The sequence below is a fragment of the Rhopalosiphum maidis genome, chromosome 3 (genome assembly GCF_003676215.2).
Source record: "Rhopalosiphum maidis isolate BTI-1 chromosome 3, ASM367621v3, whole genome shotgun sequence".
NCBI classification, from domain to species: domain Eukaryota; kingdom Metazoa; phylum Arthropoda; class Insecta; order Hemiptera; family Aphididae; genus Rhopalosiphum; species Rhopalosiphum maidis.
In genome coordinates, this window is record NC_040879.1 from 46,226,718 (window position 1) to 46,239,465 (window position 12,748).

A 12,748-nucleotide genomic window follows, 5' to 3' on the forward strand; every position below is an offset into this window, starting at 1 on the left:
CCGGTAGTGTCACGACAAAATGGGGACGAATAGTAACTCCAACCTGGAGAGATGTTGATTGTGCCTATGTCGGTTGTCTGTGACGCAAATCGGTTCTTTTTTTTTATCACTTTATACTATTAGGTATAAAAAATAATATTGGTATTTATATCATGATATTTTTATTGTCTGTAGATTAAAATAATTTGAAGAAACTATATCGTATTCAAAATTATGTGTGCGTGTAAATTTGATTAAAAAGGCATTAAACAATGAGTGGATGAATCTGAAAAATAATTCCATTTCCGGACAAAGGCGCTCGGCAGATATTGTTGTACGTATTATAATATTATATATTATTATTATTGTGAGTCGGTAACGGTGGCGGAGACGGCAGCGTCGGGCCTAACAGCACGCGTGCTCTGCCGGTAGTATCGTTTGCGCCGCCAATCGGCACACAACCTCGGATGCATCGTCAGTTACCGTCAGCCGGCTGTACTGTTGTGAGCATTGCGTGCGGCACCATGTGGTCCAATTTGTGGATTGTCGTCATTTATTTCGTCATCGTTGTCACAGGTACGATACTAATTTTGTAAAATAATAATAATAATAATTCTTTGCACGGTTTATGATTTAATTATTGAGACCAAACTCTTAGTCCAAAATTTCGGGTTTTAAGTGGAATATGGTTCACGAGTCTACTTAATTTCGCCGAACGTCCAAAAGACATGTACCTACGTATATTACACACATCATATGCATATTAGTTTGTCACACTTTTTTCTTTAACATGTTGTAATATCATTTTTTTTATACGATTTTCATAAAATTGTTTTATTTTTATTAAAATTCGTTCACTTAACTTCGAGTTACAATTTAATAATAATAGGTGTTAGGAATGAGTAAGTTATAATTCGTTTAATATTCACAAGCGTAAATTAAAAACAATTTTTTAAGTTTTAATTTTTTTTCTATTTAATAATTAAAATAAATTAGATAAATAAGTAATTATATTGTTTGTTTTAAATTTATTTATTGTTTGAAGCTAAGTTATACATATTTTTTTATTTTAGTATAAAAAATATACGATTTTCACTATTATATATTTGTCTATTAAGTAATCACTGTTTCAATTTAATAATTTATTTACTGATCAACTGATCAGAATTTAAAACATAATATTATTATAAAATGCTAGATTCTTTATGTCTTATTTAGGTCTTTATACATAGGAAAACTAGAGCATTTTAATACTAAATTTCAAAACTATTGTATACGGAGTTTGAAAAATATTTTATATTTTTTGAAAACTATTGGAAATTAAAAAAGTTTTTTTTTTATTAATAATTTATTCAAATTGTCTATTTCTATAACTACTTTGATTTATATAAGTTAAATAATTAAGTAAAACTAATTGAATATTCAATTACAAAGTAATGAATAGCGCGAATATTCAAGATAACTGGTATATTAAATTAGTATATTTTAGTGTTTATCAATAGATTGATTGGCATAAGTAACAGTTAAATAATATTCATAAAATGAAAAACGGCAATTATAAAATAAGCCTATGTATTAATATAAATATAAAAATTGAAATTGTCACGCGTGTTCTTTGAAACTTTTCATCCGATTACCTTGATTTTCTTTTAAATGAAAGATTACATTGCGGAGCTGATTTTAAGTCTATTTTTGATTCTATAGGTTAATGAAAAATCGAGTTATTAGTTTTTAAATAATTGGCAAATGCACATATAAAGATATTATTTTACATCTGTGTTACCAATTAATTGACAATTATTAGTTATTTTAGTGAATAGTTGATGTAGTATAACAGCATAAAACTTTTTCGTTGTTTTTTGGTTTATACTAATGAAACTTTATAAATTTTAGAATAGAAAGGAAATAAAATTTGGGTCGTTCAAAAAAAAAAAAAAATAATTTTTACAAACTACGGCTGTTAAATGGTAAAAAAAAAAGTAACGTTAGGCGGGACAGCTATGTTAGTTGATATGTCGGAAACATAATTTATTCACCAAATCAGAAAACCAAAAATATTATTCATCCACTCGCATTTCGCTAAATGGCTAAATGTTAGCATTAGAAAACCAAATTTAACACGGATGCATTGTGTACTGGTAACGAAGTGCACGTGGATAACTAGTTAAAAATAAAACATAAAATATATGAAATGTATGAATCCATGTAAATTAAAATCAAAATGTGTAAAATAAATCTAGTTTCTCTGTTTAAACTTATCATTAGATTTTTTAATTGTTTTATAATGTAAATTCCAATATAAAAAAAAAGTTGAAAAAAAAATACTTAAAATTTAAATTCAATCGAGTATACGAATATAATAATAAAATGTAATTCAAAACATTTAAAATAATTTTTTGATTGAAACAATTTTGGTTCAGAATTTTTAATCGTCAATTTCATTAATACATGGTAATTATAATTAACAACTAAAATGTGATGATACTTATTAATATTTTTTTTTATCTGAAATATACATTTTAAAAAAACTTATATATATTTTATGTGAATACAAAATTATATTATATCAGTAAATTTTATCATCAACTTGAATTTTTATTTTTTCTAATGAATACATTATAGATAGCTTAACAAAATATATCATAATATTGTACTATAAGTAAGAACCTACATTATACATAACTGCCATTCACTTATATATTTAGATAATTAGTTTGATGGGGTTCACGACGTTTCTAATAATATAATTTATGTTGTAATTATGTTAATTATAATATAATTATAATATATTTTTGTTAAAAGTTAATAAAATGAAAATATTTAAAAAACTTATTAATTTTATCAAGTCATTATGGTGTGTTGTAAAATTATATGATTATTGAAAACCCCACTTTGAAAGTTGAATATATCGGAAAGGGGTTGAGCATGAACATTGGGATTAAAAACACAAACCAGCACATTTATAACTTTAACTAACGTTAAAATCATTGTAGTCAAATAAAATTTTTTAATGGATTTTAGTTCACTTTAATAACACTGTGTTCATATATTTTCAAAATGTTTTAAATATACAATATGTTGAATCATCGGGCTGAAGGTTATATTTTCAACAAATTTAATTAAGTTTAATGTGATTTTAGAAATTTCTTGTAATGTTATTAATTAGAAAAATCTATTTTTTTTTTTTTAATGAAACCGTATTTTTTTTTATTTTAATTATTATAAAGCAGATGATTTTGTTGAAAATTGTAATACATCTAAATCGAAATATCACTCGATCATTTACCATCACAGTTAAAAGCATATGAAAAAATGCATCTCATTAAAATTCTAAAATTCTGATTTTATTCGTAATTTGAGCTGAATAGTTTAAGACGTTTAAGTGAATATTTAAATATTGTTTTAATATTTTGTTTTGTTTAATTCGGATTATAATTGGACTATACAACAAATTCAATCAATTTTAATGTTTAAAATTCATAAATATTAAAACAAATGTTCTTATATTCAATATTACAGTTAGTAACACATATTTTTGATGATCGTGACTTGTGCATTTCATAAAATAGATCAAAGTAAAAGATGTACTTATCTAACTAATGTGTATAGAAGAAAATTTCTATTTTTTAGCTTTAAAATTTGAAAGTTTGAAACAAATAATTTTTTTACCATGTGTAATTGGTTGTATAAAACACTTGGTTGCGTTTACATATATATATATCTTACAAGGAAAACAAAGACAATTACATTTGGAATGTAGTAAATGAAATAGTTTATCATGTGTCTACTGTTGGCAAAAGTCCAAGTTGTTCAAACATATAAAAACAGTTTCTTAAGTCCTTTACATATTAAAAAAAGCATTATAAAATAAAAAGTCTATTGACATTATTATATTTCAACAAAATAAATTATTAAAATTCTACTAGTTAAAATATAATACAATATAATAGGTAAATGCTGAAATACTTTTTTAAAGTTTAAATTGATGGATGATTTTTATTTTAAGTATAAATATATTATATTCCAACTAAGCTTTTTATAAAAGTCTGGTTTTTATTTCCATGATTTTGATTCATTGTGGAGCGAGAAAGGTATTAGTTTTATATAGTTGTGCATTTTTAAACAATTTATATTTATGTTGTTATTTTTTATCATATACTCGTATATGTTTCTTAAGAAAAGCTTTAAAAATTTGACATAAATCGAATTTATTTAATATTTTAAATGTTATAGTTGTTAGAAGTTATTTATAAAAATTACCAAAATTATCAAATTACATGTCATTGTTTATAAATATGGGGTAGGATTAATATTATTTTTTTTTTTTATAATTTTTTATTATGAATGAAAATAATGACTAATATAATTTTAACAAATTATCAAGTCAATATTTTGAATTTACACCACTATAAATGCATTATTTACATTTTTGATATATATTTTAAATGGATTGTTTGATTAATTATATAATAATTTATGTTTTTTTTTAAATTTATAATCGTTTAATGACATGTATAATATTATTGCACTCCCGAAATATAACTGAAACTTTTTGCTTATTTCGGTATTTATCCCTGTTATTCTTTTTTGGTCGGCTGAGAATTTTTTGGAGTTTTCAGAACAAATGTATTTTTATATTTTAAATATGTAAGTACAAATTTAAGATGTTTTTATTTTGCTATAAAAAATATATTCTAAGAAAATAAAAAAATAAAAATGAAATTAGTTAAGGCGATCGTTACATAAAAATAAGAAAATGGCTTTCTGCAAAGTTACTTATATTATATAGTTTTGTCTATAATTTGTTAATATAATTTGGAAATATCGTAAAATTAAAAAAGGTAGACAAGTCACAAGTGGGTACCGTTTTGCTGTACATTATTATAAGTATCGAATTGCTAGGATAGGTTTACTGCAATGGATGCGTTAAACTTGAATTCAATGGTATAACATTATATATGAAAGATATACGATGAATGGAGACGGTATGTTACCTATATTTCACAATATGTTTTTTTTTTTTTTTTTTGATAAATTTGTAGAGTAATTTATTATTTAACTTTTAATACTTCAGCAGGAAGATATAACCTTTTCTAAAACTATTGAATTTATTATATTATTAGTATTATTAGAATTAATTTATATTTTTATCATATTATATAATCAACTTATATAACTCAACGTGTATCAATATCTTTCTGTAAATACCGTAAAATAATTAAAATAGGTTCTAAATAAATAATATCTTAAAATAAACCAAAAATGTCATTATGTATAATAAATTTCATAATTTACATGTTTCCCACGAATAATGTTTTTAAATTATAATAAAATAATTCACATAACCTAATGTAACCTTGGGGAGGGGGGTAGATAGTAGAGCCTGTTAGGATATCTGTGTCGCACAAAAATCAAAATGACCCCCAAATGTAAGACATATTCATGTCAAAAAAATTAAAGAAAATTTGACATGTTTATAAATTGTATGTTAATTAGACTAGTATTAGTATGGACTACTGTAATTAATAATTTTATTTAGTGCATGCATGTCACAAAAAATAGATTTCAATCAATTGATATAGCATGTCTTCGAAATAATATAGAAATATTATAGAAATGTTTATTTTTCTGATTATTAGAAATTTATACTATATTACTCTTAGTTTCTATTTTATAACATAAATACATTACTGCTAGAAACATATTTCTCTATTTGTACAGTATAGTATAGCTTGACCTAGTTTTTACCAAAAACATTTGTCATGTATTATATCACGTTATATATTGTGATTAAGTTATATTATTTTAATATGAATGTAGTGACGTATTATAGAAAGAAATGGTACAAAAGTTTCTCGTTACAAACAGCTTAAAATTAGTCTAAAATCTAAATACTAAAAAAAATCTTCGTGCATGAAATATAATAATATACGCAAGCTTAAAATCTTTTAAGTTAATTAATGTTATAGAAATACCAATGAATGAACTAAAATCGGTGTATTTTTTAGTTTAAATATCTAAATTTAAAACAATGTAAAAAGTTTTAACTCGTAAAATGGTTCTACTTTTGACTAACTATTTTCCCTCATATAAAAAAGTACAAACTAGATCAAATTTGTTACCAAGAATCATCTTTATAGTTAAAAATGAAAATATTATTATTGACAACTGTATCAAAAGGTAATGACAGACTTACAAAAAAAGACTAGTATATTCATCATCTTATTCAGAATTTAAAAGTAAAAAAGTCGTGTGGTTATTACATTAAACATTTTATATCCTATACTCATATAATTTCAATGGCGACACCGCGTACTTCCTGGCATGAGGATGAGTTTGTTTTACCCTTAGAAGATTTATTATTTCACAGTCCAACAACGGACTCCGGACGCCTTCAAAACCGGAAGTTAACTTCCTGTTTTTGACCGATTCGCGTTTTGTTGAAATGTTATTCCTCCCACAGTTCTGCCCACTATCATACTTCCCACCTTTCCCTAAAGGGTAGCTCTCTGGGACACACTAACACGCCAAACAGAGTTATAGTCGCTTTATACGTTCTTTCCATTATTATTGCGATTGCAAATTGAATTTCGGTATGCAATCATTTTTCAATGTCACTTATGTCATTGTCATCCGTGAGCTTCGTGTATTTTCCAGAATCATTTTATCCAATATTATTAAATTAAATCGTATTACTGAAAATTTAATATTTTACTATACTGATTTCAAAAAAAAAAACATAACTTTTCGTACTTATTTTAAAATAATATGTGAAAAGTCTCAATAATTACTATGATTAAAACCAAAATTAAAGAATAGTACAGTAGAACAGCGATCTATAAATAGATATTTCTAAATGGTGGTGATTTTTTTCGGTCCTGTTAGTGTTTTGTAAAAAAAAAAAAAATGTATTAGTTAATTCATATGGTGTACCCTGCAGTAAATAAAGATATAACGTAATATTTCTTCAATAAAAAAATTCAAATTATTACCCATTTATCTCTCTAATCATCATGTGATATGAATAGTTTTTTTTAAACTTTTTAAATTTTTATTTCATTATCTGTTAAACAGGGGTTGTCGACTGGTCGATATTTCTAGGAATATAGGCCGATCGCATTATAAATAATCGGATAATCAGATTGCTAAATTGTATTCTAGAAATTTACAATTTTTAGTCAATTGTGATAGTCGGAATAGCTTATATTATTGTCAGTTATTGTATGTTCTGCATATTTTCGTTTTCACCGAATTTATTTATAATTTAAATTTTTTACAACAACATGCAATTATTAAGTCCATAATTTATCATTTTAATTAAAAATAAGAGTATTTTTATTGCCGTTACAAGGCAAGTGCGTATGGTTATTATGTGGAGATATGCTTTCAATTTTCAAACGTGGAAACTTTATTGGAGTGGAAGACATTATCAAACTAAGTATGCATTTTTTTTTACTTTTTCTAGTGCGTTATTGTTTATTAGAATATAAGATTATTATTACGAAGAAACAATAAATAATATTATTCTTTAGAGTTTAGACCTTTTTTGCTTATCAAATAAATGTCTTCCTATAAAGACTAAAATTCTTCTAGATGTCGACCACCAGAGACTTACAATTTCGAATGCAGCTCACTTGTTTAAAAAGGTTGGTGACTCCTTTGTTATAGTATAATGAGCAACTATGAATGTGATACCTATAAAAAATTTTGACTGAAAATAATTTTATTAATACATATATATATATATATATATACATATCTATATATAAGGGCTGTTTATATAAACACAAAGAAAAGTGTTATTCAGAATTATACTTGTAATGTATGGAATTAAGAAAGTTACATAAAATTATTATTAATTAATACAAATATAAATTCCGAAAAACTTTAAGATAAAGTTATTACATTATAAATATATAATACATAGGTATATACATTATTTGTATTATATGTTGTAAATTTATCCATTTACATAAAAATAATTTTAATTTAATTTTTCAAGTTAGGTATTTAATGTTAAAGTTTTATTTTAAACTGGATGATATATTTATTATGTTGACTTTTGAGGTACTACATTTGAAAGTTTCATTGCGTGTTATATATTTTGCATATTATACTGACAATAAATATGTGTAGGAAATTGAATTCTAAAATATGCATTTTCTCTGAGATAATAAATGGCAACGCTAATTTTTTTGTTCGTTTACAAACAAATCTTACTGATAGATTCATATTGTAGTGTTGTATTCAAATTCGGCCATTGAATTGTTCTATATCATTTAACTGCAAAGACATTTGCATTCAAATGTTCAAAAGTTTCTGCTCCTGGTGGTTTCCAATCATACTTAACACCAGAGTTTAAGTGCTGAGATGTAAATTTCTGTAAACTCAATAAAAATACCGAAGCATAATATTATATTATACATACACATTTACATTATATTTTACATAACGAAAAAATGAAAGTTTATTTGGAATAATTTGTTATTATGTTATAAATTATTTTGAAAATAATATTATCATATCATGATTAAACGCATGTTACATAATATCATAATATATCATAAGTATTATTGGCTACAACGTATATTCGTTATTATTTTATTGAGTGAATTTTCGAATACAAAACTATCTCAAATACTTTCGATAAAACAGAAGCAGAAATGAAAAAAAAAAAACAAAATCTAACTTATTTTTGAAAACAAATCGCGTACTACGTTGTGAATACAATTGTCACGCAAGCATATGAGTTGTGTGTCGGAAGAAATAAAAATAAAATCGAAATCGAGTTTTCTGCATAGAAATTGAAGCTAAATTGCAGTAACAAGGACTTTGGCATTTCATAAAATACCTTGTGAATATTTGTACGTTTAAGTTTATATTAAATATTTATATAGTTTATATAGTAATATTAATGACCGTCTTTTGCATAAAAAAGTACATAAATAAATGCATATAGGTATGAAAAATCTTAAATAGTCTTTTAAACTAGGAATTTTTTTTTCAAGTATTCATACTTTTCTTTAAACTTCTATGCAAAAATATCCTCCATAGTATATACCCCTCTACTAAGTTTATACTATGTCTGTAAGTTGTTCATAATAAATATAAATAAATATTAATATTATAATCGACAAATTTAAATGTTATTTCAATACAGATCGTTTGTCTTTTAATGAGTTTGAAACTATTTAATTCACATATATCGTCACACTTAAATAAATCGAAAGTATTCCTTTAAATATTGTGAATATCTAAAATTATTGAGAAACGGTCTTGCAGCATACATGTTCTAGTTAACTTTGTCTACGTCACATTGAAGACAATATTGTTTGCGATTTTTTTTATTCGATACTAGCTTATTAAGTTCATAGAAATATATAATATAGACGTAGTATAGTGTCGAGTAAAGTATGAACGGGATCGTTATGAAATAATAAAATTGTAGTGTCTCTAATTAATTCACACGCGGGAATTTGTTATGTGGATAAAAATTTAAACAACAGTTTTATATTATGTCACTCTAACAACACTCCCGTGTAAGGTATTAAATCGGATCGAATGGTCACGCGATTCGAGAGAATACATAAAAAAAAAAAAATCAAGATACATAATAACGCATATTTATTTTGAGTTTTATTTACTGCACGAGGGCACGACAATATAATAATATAGTATATTATATAATAAATATAGCACGATAAGTATAATGTATAGCAATTTTTAATATGACGAGTTTATTCATATTTATAATATACGATATAAATATTATTGTTCATGAATAATAATATAAAAGCAAGTGTACAAAACTACAAAAATAATTTTGATAAATAAAGGGTATTGATTTCTAAAAGAAGTGTGTATTATTTATTCTAAATTAAATATATACAATTATGTTAATGGCCGTCGTAGGACTTGAAATGGCTATCATGCGTTTTAATCGTAATTGATTTTATGGAAATAACTTCTATATTAGTCATAGAAAAGTTTATCATACTCAATAACTATCGTAGGAATTTATAAGTAAATAAGCAATAAGTAAATACAATTAACGCTTAAGATTTTACAAATTGTACACAAATACACACAAGAAGTCTGTCAGATCAACGAAATTGTTGATTACTATTTTATAATTAGTATTGAATCAACATCAAGAATAATTTATAGAAGGTTGTTAATGAAATAATATATCAAGTTATCCACTTTTACTGTATACTTAGTTTCCATATTATTATTTAAAAAAAAGTATTTTTAAGTGATGTTACAAGTTATGAATTTTATTATTATTCATTATAGGATGCTGTACAATGCTCGCCTGGTCACAAATCTGTAACACGTGCTTTTGAATGTGAATAAGAAAATTTATTTTGCATTTCTTAACAATTTTTGATTTTAACGTCGAAATTTTAATTTTTTAGGCATTATTGGAGTTTTTGGGTCCAAAATTCAAACATGATTTTTATTTTAAGACTTTACACGATAACGCGGCGATTTTTATACAAATTTATATATTTTTATTTGTATAACAAACAATAAAGTAGCTACCTACTCGTATCTCGTATCATAGAAAAACTTAGATAACGAGTTTGTGATTGACGGCGTGGCAAAGTATATTTTAGAATTACTATAATATATTAATCTGTTAGAGCAATAAAATCGATACATCTGACGATACCGTTCATTACAAGTTATTTTTTATCAATTAATTTAATCAAATATTATTTAAAATTTATACTAAATTTATTAAAACTAAAACAGTTTACCTGCATTTTTTTAGTGCATTATTTAAAATTTTTAGGGCATATTTAAGAGTTTTATAGGGCATTACATTCACAGTGCTAATTATTAGAAAACTATTGGATATTTGTAGCTCCATTCAATATTTAAATTATTAAATAATTTTAAATGTACTCATTTATTTATCTAAGTTATTATTTTATAGGTGTTAGAAAGAGCTTCCTCCTCAACTTATTCATGTAATTTATTTCTTTTTATTGTTGTATTGATAAAATAATAAGATAAAAATACGAGTATTTTAGTAACACGTAATGCATATAAATATATAATGTTGGTTGAAAAGGTAATCATTTTCACAAAATTTCACGAATTCTTAATTTATTTTTTCATCTAATTTGTGTTTGAATATCTTTAATGATCTAAAGTGAAAATTCTCTCTATCGGTAAATTGTCTTGAATGTTTTGTATAGTTGTGCATTGACTGCTACAAATTGGTTAATGTATGATTGATTAACGTTGTATTTAATTATCACATATTATATAAACTAGAAATGATTGTATTTGGATAAAAATCTTGAGAAAATTGTGGTTTACCAAGACATGAGTGTTGTATAAAACTTTTCGAGATTTTTAGCTCATTACACTATAATTGCAAAAGCGATTACTGTTTGGATCTGTTTAAAATCAAAGAAAAAAAATATACAGAAAAAACTTTCGGCAAATAATTAAATTGTATTTCTGGAGAAAGTGTTAATCCCGACTAAAGTAAAAACAGAAAACTTATATTATACACACTTTGGCCAGTTTATTGTGTAAGCAGTTCGCTTGTATTGGAGGTGTTTTTGATTTATTGTTTCAAATTGAATAATAATTTTTTTGTTTTACTTATTGTTTTATTTGCGGTGCATTGAAATAAATCTAAATATTATACAATGGCATGGTGTATGTACTAAAAAGGTTTTTTTTCTTTCTGAGATTAAATAAAATTTAGCTTATGTGCGATGTTTGAAACTGACTGGTTTCGTATTCACTAACGTCAAGTGATTAGAATAATAATGCTCTGAACTAATAAATTGTATACAACTTCGCAACATCTGCACTGCGTTTTAAATATGAATATATTTAAACTGAAATGGGACATTTTGGCGTGTGGCCGTTTTGACGTAAATGTTTTTAAATGTCTACTTATGGTTGTGTCTTTCATTTTATGAAAAATTTAAATAATTATGATAAAAAAAACGGTAAATTGCATCTCTTATGAAAATATACCAACGATGTACATTTTTCTGTTTCTGGAGAAATGATGATTGAAATTGCATTTGTTTGCAGCATTGACAGTAATCGTATGATACATATTCGTTTGATGTTGGTTGCATATTTACCAGAAAAACTTCAACCCTTATTTGAATGGTTCGAGGATAATTATATCGGAAGATTAAATCGAAATGGACATGGAAAATTACTTACTAGATTTTCACCATTAATTTGGAATTTAAATGAGCGTGTTCTAAATTATGTATACATAAAACGAGTAATCATGCAATGGCTACTAACCGTAGGTTAAATGTTGAAATGGGAATCCTACATTATAGACGGTCATAACGTGCTTAAGAAAAATTCAAGCTGGAAGGAATAAATATGTGTTCATATTTATTTGTACATAAAGGAGTTCCGGCCCTAAAAAAATCAAAATATATTGACATCCATATAAGAGATTATTAAAAATACCTAATTCACGAATAAGATACATTTTTAAGAGGCGTAGTTTATAATATTTAGTTACATATAATAATGTTTCTATAGATTTGTAATTTTGTTTTTTAATTAAATAATTATTAATCGACTCAAGGTATTTACGCAAAATCAACCACTACAAAATGGTATTTTACCAACTAAAATTATAGAATAGCACATTATTATATACTTTGATTTTAAAATTTATAATTTTCCCATGAAATTGATTTGAAATGGTGTCCGACGGCAGTGCTTAGATATTGGAAAAAACAACTACGACTGGTAATCATACCAATTT

The 12,748-nt window shown here is 24.7% G+C and overlaps 1 protein-coding gene across 1 annotated transcript in view; it reads left to right on the forward strand.

Annotated features, from left to right (window-relative positions):
• The first annotated feature begins 429 nt into the window (after positions 1 to 429).
• Positions 430 to 12,748, forward strand: part of LOC113556412 (amyloid beta A4 precursor protein-binding family B member 1-interacting protein-like) — a 400,319-nt gene continuing 388,000 nt past the window's right edge. Inside the window, exon 1 of the mRNA XM_026961336.1 lies at positions 430 to 555. Within this exon, the coding sequence (XP_026817137.1) occupies positions 447 to 555 (109 nt within the window). The 5' untranslated portion in view covers positions 430 to 446. The remainder of the gene's footprint in view (positions 556 to 12,748) is intronic.